At 34.6% G+C, this 25,451-nt stretch overlaps 1 protein-coding gene across 9 annotated transcripts in view; it reads left to right on the top strand.

The window, feature by feature from the left end:
• Nucleotides 1–25,451, top strand: part of LOC128871991 (tropomodulin-like) — a 74,614-nt gene that overhangs the window by 38,431 nt on the left and 10,732 nt on the right. For 2 of the 9 annotated variants that reach the window (XM_054114229.1, XM_054114228.1), the window contains exons 1-8: nt 11,671–11,814; nt 11,918–12,070; nt 14,568–14,859; nt 15,929–16,149; nt 16,228–16,479; nt 16,547–16,694; nt 18,635–18,917; nt 21,540–22,423. In XM_054114229.1, the coding sequence (XP_053970204.1) occupies nt 11,686–11,814; nt 11,918–12,070; nt 14,568–14,859; nt 15,929–16,149; nt 16,228–16,479; nt 16,547–16,694; nt 18,635–18,917; nt 21,540–21,555 (1,494 nt within the window). In that variant the 5' untranslated portion in view covers nt 11,671–11,685 and the 3' untranslated portion in view covers nt 21,556–22,423. The other 7 variants (XM_054114232.1, XM_054114233.1, XM_054114234.1 and 4 more) reach the window with 6 other exon arrangements.

Below are 25,451 nucleotides of genomic sequence, written 5' to 3'. Positions count from 1 at the left end.
TTTATAAAAACGATTTAAAAAATTAAAACAAAAAATAGTTAAAACTTGGTAATTCGTCGCGCTACTATTATTTTGAACACAGGTATATATATATACATATATACATATATATATATATATATATATTCATGGATACATACATATACAGTACTATCTCGATAATCCGGACACCCTTAATGTTAGGGGTCGTCCGGATTATGGGGGTGCCCGGATTATAGATGATTTTTGTGTTTCAACTGTTTTTTTTTTTGAAATGAGCATAACGCAATTCAGATATATGGATGTACATAAATAGTTTTATTAAATACAGTACAATCATACTTACATAATAATATGTACATCTGTACATAATCAAACATTTTTTTTATTTAGTATGTACTATTTCATTTCACATTTAGTCGCGAATTTTCTAATGGCATCACGTTTCTTTTTTATGTCAAAAACAGTAGATTTGTTGACACCAAATTCTGTTTCAAACCATCTTAATGATTTTCCTTTATCAAGGAGATCTAAAATTTCACATTTTTTCTGAAGAGTAAGGGTTTTATGAGCCCTTTTATTAAATTTTCCACTGCTCATAATAATAATGTCCACTCAATTCAGTTTGTCACTAAAGAATAAACACAACGCGTGATTTATGCTGTTGCATTTCGTATACATATATTGTTGTTAAAGTACCACTATTTTACGAAAAACTCACAAAGCAAACTAAAAATTAAAATACATATGTATGTACATATTGCGAAGCAAATTTGAAAAATGTCCGGATTATAGAGTAATAAATGTTAAACTGTCCGAATTATGCAGTTGTCCGGATTATAGATGTGACCGGACTACCGCGTGTCCGGATTATCGAGATAGTACTGTATAAGTATTGTGTCTGCATTTATATTTGTGTAGATGAATAGCGTTAATTTATTATTAATATATTTTTATGTCATAAAATTCGGTTCCAACAGATATGCGCTTTAATTGGATCAAGTTATGTGGCATGAAATGTAAAGGTATACAGATATGCATAGTAGAGTACGCACACAAATGTACTTTTGCAAGTTTTCACGACCGGCTGTGAAAATATATTAACCAACCGGACAACTAACTGCAGAGCTTTTGTGATTTCTGCACACTGCACATAGTTAGCATACAGTTACTAGTATTACATAGTGGTATAGTGATTTCACCACCAACTTATCAACCTGATGACTATTTGCACTCAATCCGCGTCTAAAGTCATTCATTAGCAGATCACGAAAGTAAAATATGCCATATTCAATGCTCTTACGATGAATAAAAAATGCTTTGCAAAATTTGATGTAATCATAAAGTCGCGCATGATTTTTATATTCCTAAAGTTACCTTCGGCCGCCATAGCTGAATGGGTTGGTGCGTGACTACCATTCGGAATTCAGAGAGAACGTGGGTTCGAATCTCGGTGAAAGACCAAAAATGAAAAAAAAAAAGTTTTTTCTAATAGCGGTATCCTCTCGGCAGGCAATGGCAAACCTCCGAGTGTATTTCTGCAATGAAAAATCTCCTCATAAAAATACCTACCGTTCGGAGTCGGCTTGAAACTGTAGGTCCCTCTATTTGTGGAACAACATCAAGGCTCACACCACAAATAGGAGGAGGAGCTCGGCCAAACTCCCAAAAAGGGTGTACGCGCCAATTATATATACAAATATATATACCTCCATATTTTAGACAAACACAAGAGTGAAAGAGCCTCTATTGGCTTATTTGTGCTTATTCCGTGTATTCATTTATTTCAAACAAAATGTATCCCATTTTTTATATGCGAAAGTTATATTTTCAGAAATTAAATGAGCTTTAAAAGATTTGTCACAGTGCCCCAGGCTGTCGAAGAAAGGAGCACCCGGTGACCTTAATTGTCTAGCGGCCAAACCCGGACATTTATAGAGAAAGTGCACAACGATCTCCTTCTCTCAAAAGTCCTCACAGTTTATGCAACGGGGATTAAATGCTAACCTATATTTTCTGTGTGCCGATCGTCCAATGACCGGTAAACACAGCTATGAGTTGGAAATTGAATGGCGTAGAGTCCACAGAACCTTCTGCGTCCTGCATCTATTTCATAGGGTTTTTCAGTAAGAGCGCTTCAACTTTTGAACTTTTTTGAATAAAACACAAACGGTTTGACTTTTTTAACTAATTTTTTTTTTTATTATCGAGTTTGAGCATATACATTTAAGTATGAAATTCGATTTCTTTTGCATGACCACCGCGTGCACGTTTTACGAAGTCCAATCGTTGAACCCAATTTTCGACCACTCTTTTGCATAAATCGGCCGAAATTCCAGCAATTTCGCGTTCAATATTGGCTCTGAGCTCACAAATCGTCGCCGGCTTGTTACTGTAGACCAATGACTTCACATAACCCCAAAACGGGACGGCTTGTTAAATGGACCGTAAAATGGCCGTAATGCTCTTAAAGTAGCAGCAACAGAACGATTATTTTCATAAAAAATTTGCAAGATTTGCAATCGTTGCTCAGGTGTGTAGCGTTCCATGATGAAATGTATACTAATGAAGTTTACAAATGACAAGCGAAAAATAAAAAATATTGCGTCGTTCGCCCTCCCTATCGGAAAAAAGTTGAAGCGCACCTATTGAATAACCCTATACTTCGAATGTTTAAGTAATGAATGATATTTCATTTCACAGTATTTGAAATTAAGCTTTCAGTAATTCTTCTTTCCGCTCTTTCTCGCAGCATTTTCACTTTTCAATAGAATTGAGTCAGCCGTAAAAAAATTTAGCGGGCTACCGAAATTTAATAAAAAAAGCTCTCACGGTTAAAAGCTTTACCGAAATACAAACTTACGAATTATCAAAGTAACAGGCCCACTGTGAAAACCACTAATATTTTTTCGAATACGGGGCTTTACCTGAGACTTTTCGGTCGTATTGAAGGAAATCCTGACGAAATCTGACTAAAAAAACTAAAACTGCAGACTTCTGTCAATGTTATATCTGAATCATAGATACTGATAAATCTCAATGATTGGTAGTGGCATTAGGTCCAGTTTTTTTTATTTTAACAAATAAATAAAGGGTATTTCAAACGTGACGCCTAGGTGAATAATTCCTAGACGGTATCGTTTTTTGTGTCATCTTTGGCATTTGTCAAGTAGACACGTTAAAATTAATGAAACTTATTATGAAAATGGTCGATCCTTAAGAATAACATATCGCAAAATTCCTGATTTTTTTGGTAGAAATAATCGTCCGAATGAGTCGCCAAAAGTTGGTGAAAAAATTTCAAGAAACTGATTCTGTCGAGGATAAAAAAAACAACTGGCCGACCAAAAACTAGACGTACTGTTGAATATTGCTGTTGTAGCGCAAATTGTTGCTGGACAACCTTCAACATCGATTCTGGACGTGTTAATTATGTAATTTCCGCATATACAATACATACTTGTTAAGAACCGTTTTTTGAATGAAAATAGTGTAACCTGAAAGCATCTAAATTTTTACATGCTTACAAAGAAGATCCCTTCAATCAACTAGAAAGATACAGATGTCTTCCTAACCAATATACCTTACGGATGCGATTTATGAAAATGAAGCTTACATTTTGAACCTAAAAGGTATATTTTTTTCATTTTACTGAATATTTGATTATTACTTTATTATTTCGAGGAGACTTAGGAATGCGACCTGGAAGGTCTATTCTGCACCAACTTCCGAAATAAATTTTAGTACAAAGACGACAGTGTTCTCATCGTCACCAAGCCGTTTCTATACTTGCTTCTTTCAGGTTATTAGCTTTGGGTTAATGCTAACTAAAATGCTGCGATGTGGATTTTAGACGCCTCATACGACAGGCATCCCTAACCCTAAACTGGGGGTAGATATTTGATTACCGAGTATGGTTTTCATTTCTAGTAATCCCGTGAAAAACACCATAGGTATCTTCATTCATAAATACATAATTCGTGAGGAAACATTTTTTTTTGTTACAACAATTGGAGATGCAATAATCTAATTGCCTAACCCTATAATTCCACATTTCAAATTTTATAAAAAAATTAGAAAAATTCCACGAACTTTTCCACGTTTTGTAGTTGAAATTTTAAGTAAAATTTTTGGTTTGCATCTTTTTAGCTCATTAAATTTTATTGTAATAAAGTGCAAGTTTGAAGTCATGAAAAAATCCAGATCATTTTTTTAATATTTTTTAGCTGACGGTGTTATGCACTTTCTTCTACACTTCCACAGAACTTAAGGGAACAGAAAAATTTCCTAAATTTCTTAGTGATTTTTGAAAAGCTGTATCTCGGTGAAATATGGTCGCATGGAGTTCCGACAAAAGCAATTTGAAGCTTTAAACTTCTAGTTTTAAGATCGTTGAGAAAAATTTTTTTTATTTAACGGTTATTTTGTAATCGTCAGTTAAAGGGCGACACAAAATTTTTTTTTTGATTGCACGGGCTTGGCAAAATTTTTCCGACTAAAACTAGCCAAGCAGTCAACTAGCTTGATTATTTAGCTTCAATTCTTTCTACGATCATTTCTCTCTGAGATATCCGCATTTTACGAAAAAATACCATTTTATATTTTATCATTGATATCTTAGCAACTAATAACCCCACAGTAAATGGGGCAATGGTTTTGGAAAGGAGAATAAATTTCCTATAAAACCCTAATTTAATTTTTGTGAGAAAAATATCTTTTTTTACCCTTAACGTTGGTTTGAAGTGAACACAAAAAAACGCTTTTTCGCTCACTTACAAATATTAATGTGGGGACTCATGTTTCCAGGGATTTTTACAGTTTAATATTCCACTAATAATCTTGTAAATTTTTAAATAAACCCTTCAAGCCGTTTTTCCGGACCGATTGATCAAAATTTTACAAAAGAATTAAAGAAACAAGTGCATTGTTTTGAAACATTGGCTAAACATTATTACATAAAATTGAAAAATCATTTTTTCAACTTTTTTCACATTTTTGAATTAGTACCTTATTAAATTAAAAAAAAAATCGAATGGGCTTTTTTCGTAAAATGCGGAACTCTGTACGACCATTTTTCACCGAGATACAGCTTTTCAAAAACCACTAAGAAATTTAGGAAATTTTCCTGTTCCCTTAATTTTTGTGAGAAGTGTATGTACAAAAATTACTACTTACTTAAATAAAAGTAAAAACACATTTTCATTTAATGAGATGCGGTTAAAAGATATCGTTATGATTTTTTTTTTTAACCAGCATGAAAGCAGATTTGGTGGACATTTCTGCATTCCTATACATCTAACAAATTTGTTTTTTTAGTTATGACGTTCTTTCTGGGAACAGACGATACATTCACTGATTTTGTGGAAAGGTCCAACATTCGCATTAATGGGTTTTAAATTGGTACTAATATAATTGCATATGACATATATCTATCAAATAATCATGTTTTCACGTACTAATTTTTTTTGTATCAACTATATTTTTCATGGTTTTTGCTTATCTAATATAAGTTTTTCCATACCAATGCAACTGGTTGTCCTCAGCAATTTTTCATCTTACCTCTCAGCCTGGATGATTAATGTGTTTTCATACATGCATGCATATCAACATACACAGGTCTTCAGTTAGGTGTGCATGTGTATGTATATACGAGTGTGTTCTTTCACGTTTGATTAGACCATGAACTCAATTGCTATTTACTTGCCATACGTAAATTGTGCAAATACAGTAAGTTGCTTATGCAGCACTAAACACATCATATCCAGCATTTGAATGCAGCAGATATTTGATTTTTGCTATGAAAATTCTGTAATTCAAAGCATTTTATGCACGAACGCTGCTGTTGTTCATAGTTTATATTTTTATTTATCTCCCTCTTTAATGCTGATCATTAAATTTCTGGCTCCACAATAATTACCGTCGTGCTGTGTTAGCTGTAAATATACATATGTAGGTACATATGTACATATGTACATACAATATGTATATATCGGTATTCAAATGCTTGTTTTTTTATAATCACATTTTACTTATAGTATAACTTCATTCTTCATTTGTCATGTTTCTGCATTTTTAACTTAAAAAATATAAAATGTTCTTGCCTTAAAGCTCATTCAAGGTTTTACAGAAAGCAGGTTATAAAGATTTCAATTTATTATTATTAAATCATGTCGAAATATAGAAAATTGTACTGGCTTATCGGCAGAACGTCTAAATTACGCATTGAAAATTAATTGTTAATTTACAAACAAATCCTTAGGCCAGTATGGACTTATGGAGCTCAACTGTGGGGATGCACTGCAAAAAGTAATGTAGAAATCATTCAACGTTTTCAAAACAAGGTAATCCGGGACATCGTAAAAGCCCCCTGGTATATACGGAATGACGACGTGTCTATGTAGACCTAAAATTGCATACAGTCAATGAAATGATAAATCTCTGTGCTGTCAAGCATGCCAATAGAATTGAGCAACACATCAATGCTGAAGCCTCATCTCTTTGCGATGAAGCAATATATACTAGGAGACTGAAGAGGACGAAACCACTGCACCTAGTGGTTATTAATAAGTAGATTCATAAATTCACAAACTAAAATTGCTTGTTAGTTATATAACTGTAAACTAAACGTAATAACTTGGAAACTATTTGACAAATAACTGATGTCTTTGGATGCATAACACCACTTTTCCTTAAAACTGCTTCAGGTTCACGGAATGATAAGTTCGGCTATGTCACAAACAACTCTGATCTTGCTTTGGAGTGATATTTCTTTTTTTTATTTATTTATTTATTTTTTCTTTTATTTTTAACTTCGGTGTGCGAATGCATCCGCTCATTTATGATTTTCTTCGCCTTCTTCTGCATTTTTGGGCCTTCGGGGTGTATACATAGGAACACCATTTCCAATCGCTTTTCATGCGCGGAACTCATTTTGTAAAAACAACGTGCGCTTTCTAAACGTTCACAAAACTAACAACAACATGCTATGTAAGTGTATTGGGAAAAGGCTACGCCTATGTAGCAGCATTTCAATTTCTTATAACGGTTCTCTAAGTTTAAATTTTACCGGTCATGCTTCTATTATACAGACTTTAGTAAAATTTGTGCATTTGTTTTAGTGCCACGTTCTGTAATGACGTTTTGTACTTGATCCACTGGGAGAATTGCCTACACGCTCAACTTAAAAGAGTCTACAGTTCCAATGTCCCTGCGTACGAAGTTTCCAGAAATTTTTAATAGTATCGAAAATGCGTTCCGAATTCTGATTTGATATCTCTACGAATTCTGAAAAAACTAAAAGATTTCTATAGGAATGTTTTGACCACTTTCCGAAGGAAAATTCCAAGTTTTTTTGGCATTCCTTTTAAAAGATTTTCTAAACGCTTGCCTTGACATATTTTTAAAGAAAAATTTCCGGTAATAGCAGTCTGTAGCGAAATAGTTAATCAAGATTTTCTAAACTTTGTATTCATAAATATTACAAATACATATATAATAATTCGTAAAAGCTGTATTATATTTTCAACGCCTGCACAGCACATTTCATTTTACAAAATAATAGTTTCTTTAAGCATTCTTTAAAATATCTTTACTATTCAGATTACTTTAAAAGTACGATTTGCAGAGAAGATATTTAAATTATCTATGTATATGAAGCATCAGCCCCATTACTAGTTGCTACGGTAACGTGTTTGGCTATGTTTAGTATACGTTTCAGAAATTTCAGATTACTGTAATTGACGTTTTAAAAGTCCCAAAAGAGTCACAAAACACACCATTTCTTCTTAAGGCCCAGCACTAAATGAAGTTTCCTGAATTTGATATCCCCACCTTACTTAAATGGTTGATGTTTAGCTATACCAGCTGCTTTTTGGAGTGAACTAGGTTTTCTCCAATGTTGGAAAAAAGTTCACGCACAAGCTTTTATAAAAGCGTACAATGTGGATACTAGATATTGATATCATCGGGAAAACCAATAATCAGAGCGCTCGGGACTCGTCAACCACCTCACTGTTGACAGTCATAATTTTGCAGTAATAGAGGACTTCGTTTACTTGCCAGCCTTGTAAACAAAAGAATAGCCTCTCTTTCCAACAGGTGATATTTCAGACTAAGTAGACAATTGAGCAGTAAAAATCTCTCTCCGCCAACAAAACCCACACTCTACAAGTTTCATAATGCCCTTGCAATTGTTTGGCGGAGAATACTTGTCTATGACAACATCTTATGGATTGACGTGGCGGCCCTTAGAGTTTAGAGAGGATTATTATATGGAAGGGTAATAGACCTCTGCAAGTTGATGACCACGTCTATTGCAGACGATGGGAGAACAGATTTATGAGCTTTACAGTGATATAGTTATATGCAGTGATTAAAGATGCAGTGACCCCGCCGGCTCTGTCATGTCGTATGAATAGGTACAAATTCTCAAGCACAGAAAATATACGATGCGGTACCTACTGATGGTGTCTTTACACTTTCGATTGCTTTATCACATGCCACAAACCTCTTACGTAATATTTATGCAATTATGGAATGTTGACATCCTCCAGTACGGCACCTAGCTAGAGTACATTGACTGCTTGTGCTTTCCAATATTCAAAATAATGCCTATTTTACAACCTAATTCAACTTTCGACTGGCAACACTGGCATACATCAATGAATTTAGGTTTTCGAACTTTTCCAGACTACTTAGCATATCATCATGACAACCTTGTGTACCTTTCCTTGAGGTGATGAATTACTTTCAATATACAATATTTCAGTGCCAACTTTGTATATTAGTTACCGTATGTATTCCGTATACATAAACCTGGACGCGGTATTGAAAATAGACAAACTTTAATCCCCAGTATTTTTCTGGTACCTATTCAATTATTTATACTAAAGAAGACGCGATAATTTTTAGCAGTCAAGTGCAGCGTGCGCCCTAAAAATCAATTTTTATTTTTTCTATACTTTATGTTATCGACATTGAAATTATAATTCAAGAGAAACTGAAGTCAAGAACTGGTCCTCATAATATTATTAATACACAAATGGTTTCCGTTTATTTATAATTGCATTTTCCATAAAAATAATACGAGTATTCAATATGGGTCAATTTCTAGTAACCGAACCACACAATTAAGTCCAGTTCACTTACCCAGTTTCGGCCGTCTCTGAGGTTGTTGATGTCGTTGTCATTGCTACTTTTCAAGTTTCAAGTGCTCGTAAGTCGACTCGCTTCTTTTGATTGCTATTTATTATTTATTATTATTTTTGGTATGTTTCTCGAACCGGTTATCCACGGTGCTCAAAACTTGTAACACTTTTATTTGTATGTAGTAAAGAACATATCTACGAACATTACATGAATACAAAGCAAGCAAAAAAAAATAAATAAATGAAAACTGTAGAACAGCAAAAGACGGCCGAAACGTAAAAAAATGATATCCAAGTTTAAGGTGTTTTCGACCGTTCTAACATTTTGGAGTAGTTGGTAAACAATTTAGTACGATAATAGGAACGTTGGTTAGAAAAAACCACCATTAAAAATTGCTTTTGATTGCGTTACGCTTAGTGAGTTTAAAGCGTTCACAACAATGATAGTTAACAGACTATAATTTAGCGTAAGAACGGAAGTAAGGGCCCACAGTACTTTTTAATTTGTTGGCACTTTGGTTTTTGCGTGCAGAAGCTTATAGGGTGGCTTATATGCAAGTTTCGCTTTAAGAATTTTAGAATTAGAACTATATTATTATTTATGTTATTTTAAGCATATAAATATAGGAAAAATAACAAAATAACAGCATTCGCTCAAGACCATCGACCCATTGCGTTAAAGGTCTTGGCACATTTACCATTGACTGAAATAGCGTGTCCAGGATAATTTCAGAAAAAAAGGTCAATATCGCAGGCCATAATCTGAGATCGTTGTGAATAATCTGACAAACATGAACCCGATGTGTTGATTTGAGATCGATGGGAAAATTCCTGTTGCCGGTGTGGAAGTTTATTTTAAGCCAAAACTTTAAAATAAACTCAATGTTCTAACAACTCTGTATACATTTTGAAAACGAGTTTTTCAATATCTCTCAATGTTCTTGAAGCGTAAAGTGATTTATTTCAGTCCACGAAGTGTGCTATTGACTGACAGTCAAGACCTCTTGCGGAATTGAGCGGTCAGAGTTCAAAGAACTAAACATGAATTTGGGCTACCCTATAGTCCGTTTCTTCCACCGTCAAGTTAGTTCTGTTCGGTCATTTCAAGCACCCCTTCATTAGCTTTGCATACCTAATTCAATCGCGTCGCAGTCACGATTTTGAAATTCAACTGCTTTTGTCACGCCACTCGCGTTCAAGTTGGTAATATGAAGCACCCAAATCGTGGGATTTTTCGTGCCATGGATATGTGCATATGTAGCGGCTTCAAGTGGTTGAAATGCAGCAAGTTAACCAAGTTGAAATGTCCATAGCATCCGTCGCGATTGCTGTATCGCAACTGACTATATTTGACTCTCGATTTCCACTTTATGCCCTGCTCCTTCTTCCCTCTTTCTGAACAAAAAGATCGCTGGCTGCTTACTTCACTGTAATAATCACAAGTTCAAATGAGGCGCTTGAACTCTCAATTCAGCTGCATTACCCAGGAGCAAAACAATAAAACTAAAGTTCCAGAATTGCTGCTTACCTTTCTTGCATTGCATCATCGCAAGCATAACGAAAAACAAAAATCGACCAAAACAACAATAACTTTTTATCTGCATTCGCTTCTTCTTAGGGTCTCACTGTCTTTCGTAGGTACTCCCGCTTCTTATTGCGATCTTAGGTCATCCACACAGTTTAGCATTTCGGGTGCAGCAGCGCGTTGTGTTGATGGCACATGAAGGGTTTGTTGTTGTTTAGTTAGTTGGTTGGAACGCTAGTTGTTTGACGAGTCTTGCTCGCCTGCTCGGTGATCCGCGCCATAACAACACATTAATTTCCGCTGACTGCTATAACTTACATATGTGTAAATGACGTTGAGACCAACTGCCAGGCAGACAGACAGTCTCACTAACTAACGCTGTCGTGTGTAAGCGTTTATTGCCAGTTGAGCAGTACTGCCGCCGTCGTTACTCCATCTCATTGGAGCATAAACAAAAGTATCCGCACCCCTTTTCGATTAGCCATTCTTAAGTTGGTGTTGCTTTGATGAAGGTTTCGTTGTAGAGGCTTGAAGGCTTGGTGTCCAAAAACTAAAAAAGTACAACCAGCCAGCAAACGAACAACCGACTTGCAATAGATTTTTTGTTATAGTCTAGTCAGTCAGTCGTATTTGAACTTTGACGGCAAACGAAGGCGCGAATTTCATACCTACGGAGCTTCATATTTTCAACAGTTTTCAAGTGTTTAGTTGCTTTATTTATAGTCTTCCGCAACCAAATGGTAAGCACGAAGGTTTTTCTGGCTACGTCATTTTTTGCTTTTTGTTTACAAGCTTAATTGGATTAATTTTAACAGATCGCATTTGTAGAAATTGCAATATTGATTTAAAAATTTACATTTTTTTCTGGGTCTTTCTATTTTTTTTTTTTGTATTCTTTTATTGGCAACTAGCTTTTCGTCGTGCCAAACATTTCTTGCCCATCTAATTATTCGCTTGAACAGCTTACAAACCGGATATCACGCGCTTCATTTAAGTAGTGCTATTTAATAATATTTAACATAAAAATAATCGTCAATGGACTCATCAAAAAGGATGCAACGTCCAGCGTCACCACTGCCTGAATTTCAAAAATTAAAGCTGCGTCCAGTGCCGAAAGTGAAAAGGCGCGCACCACAGCCGCCTATAAGTCTAGCGCTGAAAAAAGTTGGCAATTTTTTTAAATTGTTAATCTTTTTTTTATTAAATATTATTTCGACTAACTGATTTATATACAATTTTAAAATATGCCTATTTCTTATCTTTGCAGACTTCATCCACAACCAAGACTACCACTCTCACCACTCCTGCCAAATTGTATGGCAAGGACTTGAGTGAATATGATGAGATTGATGTTGATGCTCTGCTGGCGCAATTGTCACCAGAAGAAATCAATATTTTGGCCAAAGAAGTTGATCCCGATGTAAGTATTGCGTATGTGCACATATTGATATTTTAAATATTAAGCCAAAAATACGAGTATTACATTCAGTGTAAGCGAATTTTTAATTTCTGTCAGTTTTTTTAAATAAGTATTCAAATCTGAGAAATACATATTTAAGGAACCAGAATGTGCTCTCCACAATTTGTTACTCTCTTACAAGTTCTGTGCAGAAGTTTAAGAACCATGCGTTCCAAGAAAATACCTTAGGTAACTTATTTCGATGCCCCATGTCCCACGAGGGAGTGAAGACCAAAAGAAGAAGAAGAACTAATGAATTTTATGTCAAATTTATGTTCGTTCAATTGTGCTTTTGGGCGTTTAGAAAAGTAGTTATGTTTTTGAGTGCAACCAGGGAAGAGTTTATCTAAAATTGGTGTGATATGGGAAGAAAGTAAGGATATTTGGCTAAATTTTGTTGTAGTGATACCATTTCTGGCCTAACAATGGAAGAACGAAGATTGGTGTTTGTAAATATTGAGGGAAAATCGTTTTCATTCGTTTGAGCCAATACGAATATCATACATGACGACTTTGCTCCATCATTTCGCGCAGAGCAACACAAAAACTGATTTTGGACGACTTTCCCAAAATTCGTCAGTGAGCAGCCGCGAGAAAAGTCAAATTACGAATTTTTGACGGTGCTTAATGATGGTGCTTGCTCGCCGTATAATGATTTTAGTTCATTTAAACATTCTTGTCTTGCTAATCCTCGCCAAAAATTGTGAAAATAATTGCACGAAAATGTTCACGGCTTAATTTCATGTTTTTGCCGAGATAAGTTTTTAAAACCGTACTAAAATGGATCATACTTCAAAATATTCTGTGTGCGTTTATGGTAAAATATGTAAAATTTTCAAATGGACACGTCAGATGGTGCTTTACAACAAGAGAAGTGTCAAGGCTAAAAATGTAAATAGCAACCCTCGTAATGTGTGGATCTCTCGCCACCTGATGGCACTGCATAAACCACATATTTTTCAAAGGGAAATCAGGGAAAAGTTGAAATAAATAAATCTTTTGTACAATAGACCATAAGAAATACGACGAAACGGGGTCGGGGTCAGTGAGCCAAAGTCATCATTCAGGGCGACCGTCGGAAATATAGATCAAAAGTGTTTATGAAATCGACCATTCAAATTCTGGAATTGGCGTTATTAAGTTAATCTTAATTGCTCTAAAAGTTTGAAGCCCACGTTGCTCCCAGTATTTCCCATTGAAAGCAGTTTTGATTGATTCGAAAGAATTGACTCGAAAATGTATTCAATTCCATCAATCATGCTCTGAAGCGAAATGGCTGTATTTTATAGAATAAAGTTACGATACGGTGTTCAATTAAAACACGTACTTGAACTTTTACGCAGGGCTGCAATTGTTAAGTTTACATTTTTTCTTAATGAATTAGAATGTCTGCAAACATACATATGTATGAATAAAAAAAATAGACGGCTTCAAACCTTACAATCATGATGTAGCTAGAAGCTGGCATAAGAAGATCAGTACAGCCAACTTGATACTGCCTCATACAAAGTGTGCTCCTCTTGTATTGTTTTTATTTATTTATATCTTTTTTTAAAATGGGAAGGAGAATAATTTAAATTCTATTTAGATAATTTAATTAATATCTGTTCTGAGATACATTCAGAGGGTTGCCATTGCCTGCCGATGGACGACCGCTATTAGAAAAAACTTTCTATTGTGCATAGGAACTAATTATGTATCTCGAATATGCATAAGTTCATATTTCTAAGACAATAACAAAATAAATATAATAATTAGTGAAGTAATTAAAATTCAATAGATTCCAATCATTTCAAGAGAAAAAATTATGCAAATAAGCAAACTTAATTAAAAAAAGCTAAATTAAAAAGAATAAAAACAGCAAAATTACCGAAATTGAATAGAATAGTAGGGAGAGTGAAAAGTTCTGAATGTTTCTGGCTGGGTATGGACAAGTAAGCAATATCTCACAATGCAACGAGTGAGACTAACTATACAGCAAAGGTGACGTAACGCTTCCGAAGTGTTTTATGTGTTACAGCGTTCAAAAATAATGCTAAAACGAGAGAAGTAAGTGCCCAAAAAAATGTGTGCTGTTTAAAGACTCGATGCAGTATCGAATGCAATAGCAAAATATTTATACTAACAAATCAGTTTTGATAGGCTATACATAGAAAAAGTTGATAAAACCACAGCAATCGTTGAGTTGAGCTGGCATGTGACCACTTGCTCTTACTTTTCCAAAGAATTGAAGTTAAATTTCATCGTTGAGATAAAGCGATGAAAACCTGAGAACTTCTTACTTCACCTTCTACTTAAGTTCAATGCTTTTCAAAGTAGTTTATTTTTATTGAGCCGAGAGGCTAAATTGCTAAAACCTCGTAATATTTGCTGCATCATAAAAGTTCAGTATTGTAAATTGTTAAAAAAAAAATAAAATAAATTTATTACAAGTCTCCTAAATTTTCTATCTCTTTAGGATAATTTCCTGCCGCCCGATCAACGTTGCAGCTATGAATGTGAAAAAAATCCCACTGGCCCATTGGATCGCAAAAAGCTAATTGAGCACATTAATAAGCAGGCCTTAGAAGCACCCGACGAGCCGGAGTTCGAACCCTACGTTAAGGGTACTGTACGCGGCAAAAAATGGGTGCCACCGCCACGCGATGAAAGTGAAGTTGCCGCTGAGGAACAGATCGCCATCGATTTGGGTGAAGAATATGAGCATGCGCTGACTGATGCTACACAAGAAGAGATTATCGATTTGGCTGGTATGTAAAGAAACTTCTAGTTTTTGGGAAAAACTGAAATTGGAAAAAAGAACAATTAAACAAGTTTGGATGGAGACGGACTTTATATACCCGGCATATTTTTTTAGTCTAGATTTTTTTCCACAAATAGACCTAGATAAAACCTACAGTTGTATGCCGCCTGTAGAATGGCAGATGGTTTTTTATGAAAAGCTTTTTCATAGCATAAATACACTGGGAGGTTTGAGCGACCGCAGAAAACACTTTTTCGAGCAATTGTTGTTTTATGCCCGAGGTGTCGAATCCCGGCATTACCAAATAGTATTTACTCACCTACCCAACCATTCAGCTACCGCGGCCGATTGAATTATTTTAATATTATCACATTCACCAATTTTAGGCAATTAATCTTCCCTAATTAATGAAATATTCGCAACTCTCCATTACATAGCACAAACCTGTGTACGAAGTGTAGGAATGACATGTACGGGGTGTGTTCAAAAAGTAAGGTTTTCCACGAAGAATATTAACTTATTCACCAATATGTATTTTGCCCTCTGCAAAATAATCCCCCTCATGCATACGAGGTGTGTTCAAAAAGTAAGGCGTTTTTTTCAAATTTCGCCTGCAACGTACATTCGATTCGAAAAACCCGTTGGTACAAGTTAGATCAAATACAAAGTACATATGTACTAACCTCATTAGGGTGAGTTTGGAAATACACAAATTTACTTGCATTTTTAAAAACTATTGTTATATGATAGATGGTCACGGTTTTTGTTCTTTCCAGCCATCCCTGTACCAAAAATGAGATCTCCATCTATTTTTAATTGAGATAACTCATTCTCTACTTGAGTTATTTGTTACTCAAACGGGCCAGTGGGCATGCAATGTATTCCCTCATTCATTCCGCATATATATTTTCCTACATCTATCTCAATTTTATTAAGCTTTTGCAAAACACCGTTAGGTTAACAAACATATGATACCCTGTATCGTATAGATCTGAGAAAATAATACCATAGCTCTTGCTTTAAATACTTTTAGTAAAAAACTGTTTGTTAAAACTGATTTTATCTTTCTTCCTCAGCTATTCTTGGTTTCCATTCTATGATGAATCAGGATCAATATCATGCTTCATTGTTGAACAAAGGTCAACCAGTTGGTATGGGTTGGGACGGCATTACGAAATCAACTCAACCAAAATTGTTCCCCATGGACCCACCAAATAACACAGATGTCGAGGAGTCAATTAAACGTGTAAAAGATAACGATTCAAAATTGATTGAACTGAACTTAAATAACATTAAGGTAAGCCGACAACATTTACGCACACACAAATAATAATAATGCACATTTCACCCTTTGCATTGGATTTACTATTTACAGAACATTTCCGATGAGAAATACGAACAACTTTTCCAAGTACTGCCCGATAATGAACATTTGGAAGTTCTTTCCTTAACAAATGTCGGTCTAACCGACAAAACAGCTCTCTTGTTGGCTGAAGCAATCGAGAAAAGCAAAACCCTGAGAGTATTAAATGTTGAGACAAATTTCCTTAGTCCGCCTGTTGTGGTGACCTTAGTGAAAGCCCTGCTCAAGTGTCGCACAATTGAAGAGTTCAGGGCATCCAATCAGGTAACAGCTGTATAATTTCCTCATAAAATGATATTATTTAACAAATAATTCATTTCATGCATTACAGCGATCCTCAGTGCTCGGTAATAAGATTGAAATGGAAATTACCGAATTAGTGGAAAAGAATCCATCATTACTCAGATTAGGACTGCATTTGGAGTTCAATGATGCACGCCACAGAGTCGCCGCCCATTTGCAGCGTAATATCGATAGAAGTGAGTACACGTTTTCATTTAGTTATTTTTTCATCTTCAGAATATTAGTAGCAGGAGCAATTACATACATGCTACATCCTCAACAAACAACGTTGGCTCTAGTGCAATTCACTCGATACCCTGCAGACTCAATTCACCCTTGATCTGACTGCCCATACTTGTATAAGTTTATTTACTGTATACATCTAAACTTAAGTGCAATTGATTAGGTCGCTGAAAAATAAACTGATGTAAGCATCCCATTCTTCACATTTTTCACACACAGCTGAAATACAATCACCCGCAGCTGCTGAAAGCACGCCGCTCATGTGCTTACCGTCATCTGAATCATCACAAGCACCAACACCATTTTCACCATTATCATCGCCATCGTTAGTTTTGTCTGCTCATTTGGAAACATTGGCAAACGGCGTTTCATCATCATCTGCATCTGCCGCCAATGTAACCACAACGCAGTCAATTGCAGCTGAATTCGAGCAAAAAATTCAATTAGCAGATACAGCTACGGCTGTTGTAGCTGCTCCTGAGAAGAAAGAAGATGACTTAACAATCAATGCATCCAATTGCTTAGATAATATGAATGTTTTGCATTCATTGAAAAATGATAGCGACACAAAAGCAGTCAACGAAATGTTAGATGTGAAAAGTGGTGGCGCTGATTTACAACCCCAAATGCCAGAGGCAGCAGTGGCCAGGCTGCCAGGGCCAGCTAACGTCGTTGTCGCTGCATTGAATATAATGCAAAATGCAAACGAGCGCGAAGAGAAGGAAATTTAAAAAACTCAATATTCATTTCAATCTTTTTCGCGTAAATTTATAATTTTATTATTTAAAAATTAAACGCAAAATATTTGCGCACTTCTTAAAAAGCTTACTTAAAAAATTATTCTCACAGTTCTTTAAAATTTAAATTAAATGTTTTTTAAGCTTCCTTCGGCTACAATTTTTTCGCTCGTTTATAATACAAACTCCGAATGTAGTTGTATTGGCCGGCGTAAGGTAATATTGATTGCCCTGTTCTCTTACTCTCTCCCAAAAATGCATCTTACTGCGTTTAACATTCGACCAAATATCCACATAAATATTTCGTTGCTCAAGTTTCGTTCGAAAATGTGCCACAATGTGCAAAATCGCATTGTCTCTGCGTTGTTCATCGATCGTTCAATTGTTTTTGTTGCAGTCTCATGTTAATTCGTTAATTAGTTATTTTGTTAAATTGTTGCAGTTCTTGTTGTTTTTACGTTTCGTTGATAATAGTTATTGTTGCGCAGGTCTGTAATAAATACATAAGTAGTAAACAAAAAAATATTTACAGTGGAATAAATAATTTAATTTAGAATAATCTAAAAAATCTATAACAGCAACTTAGTAAGAAAGAGAATATACTACATTCATCATAACTCAACGGCGGGACTTTTCATACATAGCGATTACATCACTAATATTGTGAATTTGTCATCATGCTGTCAAATCCCATTTCTTTTCCATTGTGCTCCGAAAACGCATACAAACACATTTCATTAATTAAATTAATTTAGCAATATCTGCCTCCATATAGGGGGTACACATACATACATATGTGTTGTCCAGACAGCTATTCCAAGCATCATTCATCTCATCTTGCCTCATTCATCCTTCACTTTAGCCAAAATATGTTTCTTATGTCGTTCGTTTTCCTCCATTGTAAATTAAATCTTTAACGATTTGTTGGTGTTGTTGAACCCGGTTAAATTCCTGTTTTGTTATATTTACAAATATTTTTAGTATAGTACCTCCTATTAATATTTTTGTTTATTTATTTGAAAATTCCACTTTTACCAATCGCCAAATTCGTATGAAATGTAAATCTGTACACGTGTAAATTAAACAAATCAAAAATGAATACCAACGTTGTCTCATCATCTAAATGCACACACACCAATCAATCGCCCAATCAACAGTTGTGCGCGTACAAAAAATGAAACCAAATTTGCCGAAACTAATTATGCCGGCCAATAGGGCATTGCCATCGCCATCGTCATCACCGTCACCATCACCGATCCCACGCATCGCATTCGATCTCGAAGAGGACGCCGACAATGTGGTGCGTGGCGATGACTTTGATCCTGAAATTGATCCGGATAATATGGTGGTACCGGGTAGTCGTGCAGTAACACCCAGTTCGGAATTGCAATCACCATCGCCGGCATTCAATCAAAACGCCAACAGTTATAACGCACTCATGTGAGTTTGTAGGGAGCAAAAACAAAAAAAAAAAAAAAAAAAATGAAGCGCAAACAAACAATGCAAGTCACCAAACAAAGAAACAAACAACAGGCGAGAATTAAAACAACAAAAACACTTAGTACGAACACCTATGTACAATATCCACCATTAATTCAAAAATACACAAGATGTCCACACTCCACCAGCCAACCAATTCACTCAACATCACTTCTAATTGGTGTTTATAGTTACTTGCATATATGTGTATGAAAATTTTCTCATCAAATGAACTCATCAAATATGGAATTTTCGTTGTAAACTAACACTGTTATTAAAGTTTTTGGTAATGAATTTATCAACGTCACAGGGAAGGCATTAATTGAGGTGTATTTGTTTCTATTCTTTTTTTTATCCGTCTCCTCATTCAGACTATTCGATTCCTTTGTGCGGGAAGTAGTCAATATTTATAGACATTTTTACTGTTTAAATACGTAAAAAATGACGAACCATAAAAGTTTGTAAAAATATGTGCACATTTCTTCGGAGATTGCAATAAGCGTGTCCAGTTTTTAAGCTGAAATTAAAAAAAAAACAATAAAAATTTAAGATAGTTAATTTGTGGTTCCTTTATGAGGTTCCTATATGAGTCCAAATTCTGCATTTCAAGTTTTATTGGTCTGATTAATAAGTATTTATTAAGCTTTGGTGAAAGTTTAACGATGTTTTGGCAACAACAGCTGAAAGATCGGACACCTTTATTGGAAGCCCCATTATAATCTAATAAATGACTATAGCCTCTTTTTGAAATTCATATCTTCTGCCTTTATAAAACCATCTGCATAATTATCCTCGGTTCATCGATACATAGAATTGCATTGAGTGCATGGATGTGCTTTTTTGAAGAAATCATTCTTAACTCATCAAGTGGCCAACTACCATCCTCATTTACTTTTTGTATTGCTCTATTCATTGCATAACTCGCCTTGTTCTCTTGACTGTCCATCTTTTTGCTTCTGGCATCAGTCTGCTCTCAATCGCTCATTGGTTATAACCATCTGCATATGTATATAAATTTAAATGTTGAAAATAAATACGAGATATATTGTACATACCCTGTTCGTTGAATTGCTTTTTGTACTTTTTTTGTATAATATATTTATTTTTATTATTATCCCTATTTTGTGAAGGTAGCTATGAAGAATCTGAGCAAAGCATATAAGGACAAGTTTACACGAAATTTTGGAATTTGGATTTTCAGAATCGATGCATGAAGGCCTTTATTGGTACTCATGGCATCAAAGAAACACTTTATTTTACCTACGAAATTCAATTTTTTTTCGTAAATGACATTTTTTATTAAAAATTAATTTTTAATTTTTGACATTCCTTGAAATTTGATATTTTTTGTATTTTATAAAAGAATACATTTACTTACCCTGGTGTTTAAGATAATAGTAGCGTGAGGAATTGCCAAATTCTAACTATTTTATTTGTTAAATTTTTTGAATTGTATACACAGAATAAATAATTAGCGCGTACATTTCTGTTAGGTGATTGTCCGAGCTCCTCCTCCTATTTGTAGTATGCATCTTGATGTTACTCCACAAATGGAGGGACCTACAGCTTTTAGCCGACTCCGAACGGTGAATGGGGTTTTTTATGTGGAGTTTTTTCATAGCAGAAGTAGAATGCACTATACTTTTATATAAACATAAACAAAAAATTAGTACAAAAAAATAGTTAAAACTTGTTTTTCGAAGCGCTACTAAATTAAATTAAAAGTTAAATTGTAAGAAAGTTGTCAGCCAGCACACAGTCATATGTTTGCTGTTGTTGTTTTTTTAATTATTTATTCCCCATAAATGGGGAATGCTGCTGAAGAAGTGACAGTGCTTGGCCGAGTATAAATCTAATCATTTGTTTGCTCATCATTGTCGGCATTCTTATTTGCTTCGTTGTAGGCTCAAGCATATTTTTTTAATATTTATTTATGTTGTTTTTTTTTGTGGTATCAAAATAATTTTGTTTTTCAGCTTGGTAGTAACCTACTATAAATTTAAATTTGACACAAATAGTGTAAAACATTTTTTTGTCTGTTCCAATGAGTCACAATTCAATTAACGGGGATTGTGCATATGGTATTTTTTTAATTTAGCGACCCAGCTTTGATTACCTCAACTATTTCACTCGTAAGCACCCAAATTGAAAGTGCTCTTGGAGCCACTCTTTTATTAAGCTTAAGCACCATTTTTGGTCATAAAGCGTTTATCCATTTGTTTACACATACGAAAATCGATTTCGAGTATATTCAAATACTCTGCTTTCGTCCAGTTGTTTGACCATCCTCATTCCTGTTATCACCACCACCTCTGTTCGGTCTCTGGTTTGTTTTTTCCTTGTCACTGCTCTTTCCCCTCTATTCTTCTTCATTCAACTCTTTGGTCCAAATAATTCCCCTCTACCAACTAAGCAACAAATTTTGTTACTGCAATACTTTGATTAAAATTCAATTGTGTCGTTTTTTTTGGTTTCATGTTCTTTGATTTACACACTCGTACATAGTTTCCTTTTCATTTGCAGTTATCTAACTTTTACTTGTTTTTTCGTTTCTTTCTATGTTTTTTGTCTTTATGTTTCCAGTAAGAAAAGATCTTGAGTTACGCCTGCAGTTCAGATTTTTCAATAATCTGCATAGAAAGTCAGCAAGAATTCAGTAAATTTATAAATGATCTGAAAAACATATGTATATATACATACATATATGTATAATGAATGAAATTAAACAAAATAAACAAAAAAAAAAACTATTTACTAAATATTTAACGCACTCGTAAGTTAAGACAAAAACACAAGCACAGCGTCAATTGCAAGCAAGTAAGCAAATATGAAAGAAGCAAGGAAAAAGTAATACGTCAAAAGGCCGCGCAGACGATCCATCCCAAAATAACTTAAAAAGTTATAAACAAAAAGCTATTTCGACGGGTCTAAGAAACGCTGTTAGAAATCCGTAAACAATTTTGAAGCTTGCCTTCTGCGCTCGATTTTGACGTTATGGCCATTTTTAATAAAAATAGAGCGAACATAAAGCAGAAATGGATTGACGAATATTTAAAAAGTTCGAAAAATACTTCAAACTAAAACTAATCTCGTTAAAAACGAAAAAGCAAAACAATGATTGTAAAAATAGAGCAAAAGTACACGTTGTGTAGAAGCAACGCGAAAATACACAATCGCACAAAAATTACTATATCATACACAAACAAAAATTAAAAAGAAACTAAAGAAGAAAAAACATTTCAAACATAAGCGAAATGTTGAGCAAAAAAACTTAGGTTTACGTTAAATCATATACTTAATTTTCATATGCACCACCCACACGATAAGAGTGTGTGAAGCGCATGAGGAAACAAGCCGATGAAGATGAAGAAGACGAAAAACTGATACTGATACTGATTTATTTAAACACGATGTGTCGAGAAATTCTCAATGATTTCTAGGAGTAAATATTTATAAAATTAAACAAGGTATCTATGAAAATAAAGCAAAACTATTGATATGTACCACTTACTGCAAGCGTAGAGTGTTGAAGCAAGCAAACTTGTGCAATGCCAATTCGTATAACAACTAAACCAAAATCTAAAAAGGAAAAAAAAAGAAAAAAAATTATTTTTAATTTGCTTATAGCAATATTTATAGCCGCTATGTATGCGTAAATAGATAGGCGAGCGAGCCAACGAAGCTTCCTAATCGTATGTGCTTAAAAAAATGAATATAATTTTAATATTATATACATAAGTAATTAAGTTTCTCTAAAAATGACACGCCTTTTCATGCATACTTTTTTCGCACCTAAACTGCCGTAATTTTGACATGGTTAATTTCAAACCCTGCTCGTATCCCCGGATTCGTCATGTGCCAGCGTGCTGTGTTCAGACTTTTTTAGTAAGCAGTGTTACGCACTATGCTGCTATTGAAATCTCCACATATCTATAAATTATAGGTTTTATATTAGTTCGCGTAAACATCGGCGAAACACTGCCGTATTTTGAGTTTATTTCATTATTGTGCTTATATTCTATTGTATGCATTGAACTATTGACTGACTATATCATCATTTTGTTCATAGTAATTTATTCATTTGTACTAAAAGCATGCGTTCACACGAGTATAAGTTCGAGTTTCATCCAAGTAGCGCCATCTATGATTTCCTCAAACAAAGACTTACCAAAACTTTAACACTTAGCTCCTCCGCACATGGCTCTTATCGTCATTGACGTGCAGCGACCGGAGTTGATGGTACGCTTGTTGATCCGCACTTCATCCGTCAAAATATGTAACAGAAAGGTCGAGTGATGAAGACGAATTTATTTTGCTCAATTAACTTCTCCGGAGAAGGAAAAATTAAAAGAAAAAAGCAATCAAGGAGTTAAAGCAAGATTACTCCAAATTTCAAATATTTTACAGAATGTATAAAAATAATTTAAAGAGCGACGTTCAACGCTGTCTCCCATTCAAAATTAAGATACTTACTTACGCGAGTGTTGTTTCAAATTGTGGCTATTTCAAAGCGTGTAATTTTCTATCACTTGTATAAATTTACATATACTATATATTTCACCGACAATTTTCTCACTACAAGATGTGGAAATGCAGTGAAAAATTGTGTAGCTTACGACTCGTTTGGGTTTCCACACAAGTGTACGGAAATGAAGCGTTTTTCTCGCGTACGTTTTGTCACATACCTATGCTACGATGCCGAATCGAGCTGAGTGCGGTGGACCTTACACTACATCCCTTTTCAGAGGTGTGCTTCTGAGCTTATAGTATAAAAAAATGTAATATTTTTTAATAAAATTCCTTGATATATTTATTTACTTTTCGTATATGTATTTGGTAAATGCCCATGAAAGCTATGTTAGCTTGAAATTATTATTATTATTAATTTTTATAAAAATTGGTGCTGCCTATCGCTAAAACAAATTTGTATCGAATTTTAGTTAGAGATTTCATTATTTTTCATACAAGTTTTAAAAGTGGCTCTTGTAGAATAATAAAGTCTAATAAATAGTTAAATATATATTTAACATTTTTTTCTTTTTCTCTAATAATTCCAATTTATTTTTCGATTTTGTTAAATTAATTGCCTGAAAAATAATGTATCATATAAAATTTCGGTCAAAACTCGCTAGTCAGTATTACAAGTAGCAACATATTAGTTTTAACGAGTATACAAGTAAACAATACATTTTATATAATCAATATGTCCAATTTGTAAAAACAAGAACTTGTTTTTTATTTTTTTATTTTTAGTTAACAAACATTGCTAATTTCTTCTGATCAAAAATTTAATATCTTAAATTTTTTATCCTGACAGTAACGAATTTGTTTTAGGCTTCTCGCCACCCTTTTAACTAAATTAAAAGTATTAGTTTATTATTTATAGAAATATTCAAACTGATAAAACTTTAGCACTCAAAAACTCTTTAGATGAGAAATGAATGATTTGTAAACTTCACTTAGCCATGTCGGCACCTTTATAAGTACAGGGTCCGGCTTTCGAAGTGTAACCAGTTAAAAAGGCCATAAATTTAGTTAGGAAAATTACTTTTATTCAATTCAAAGTAAAAAATGTGTGAAAATAATACAAAATTAAGAATTAATTTACTTTTGCTCGATATGATAACGTTTTGCCTTGACTATAGCCCTAGACGGTCCAGAAACGTATCGCAAGCAGCCCGAATGTGATTTGCAGGTATTTTAGCCCACTCGCGGACAATGGCTTTTTTCAGAGCCTCCAGAATAGTGGTGAATCTTTGAGTTCGGACCTTGCTCTCCAAAATGGCCCAAAGAGAATAATCCATCGGATTCGCGTCTGGTGAATTTGAGAGCCATTGTGTGGACCTTATGAAGTTCGGAACGTTTGTGAGATGGTGCTGAGTACTGTTGGTCTGCCACCGTATCGGGTGCGGTTCAGAAATTGACCGCTTTCGGCCAAGCGAAGCAACTCCTTCCCTCTCACAAGTTTGACTTGATGCTGCTTTGGTGTGAGATCACGCGCCTTTTGGATCTTGTAAGGTTTGATTTAGAGATCACTTTTCAGTATACGGTCGTTGCTATGGGCAGATATTTTCAGTTCTTTCATCCATTTGATTGGCACTTCGTCGGAAAAGTCGCTTCTTCACTACCAGTACATTGCAACGATGCTACCAGTATCATTGTAACTCGAGCTCACGAGCAATCGCTGGTTGTGATTTCCAAGTCAAATATAATGCAATCACACATGTACGTTTGAAATCCATTACTAATTTTCTTGTTTTCGCGTTTACTCTCGGCAAAATACCTTGCGCGCTTGTAAATAATACTCTGGACTGCATTTAGCCAAATAACAGACTGCTGTTGCCCGTGCATTCTGAAGGTAGTTACCTTTCGATTGCCGGACCTTGTAAGAAAAATGTGTACGTTAGCAGCCTTCTAAAAAACAAGTGTCCTTCTCATGTACCACTTAGCCAAGTATGAATGTACATTTTTAAACATTAAATCCATAATCTGATG

This window comes from Anastrepha ludens, chromosome 2, assembly GCF_028408465.1.
Source record: "Anastrepha ludens isolate Willacy chromosome 2, idAnaLude1.1, whole genome shotgun sequence".
In the NCBI taxonomy this organism is placed as follows: domain Eukaryota; kingdom Metazoa; phylum Arthropoda; class Insecta; order Diptera; family Tephritidae; genus Anastrepha; species Anastrepha ludens.
The sequence above is the reverse complement of the archived record's forward strand: the minus strand, read 5'-3'. Positions and strand labels throughout refer to the sequence as shown.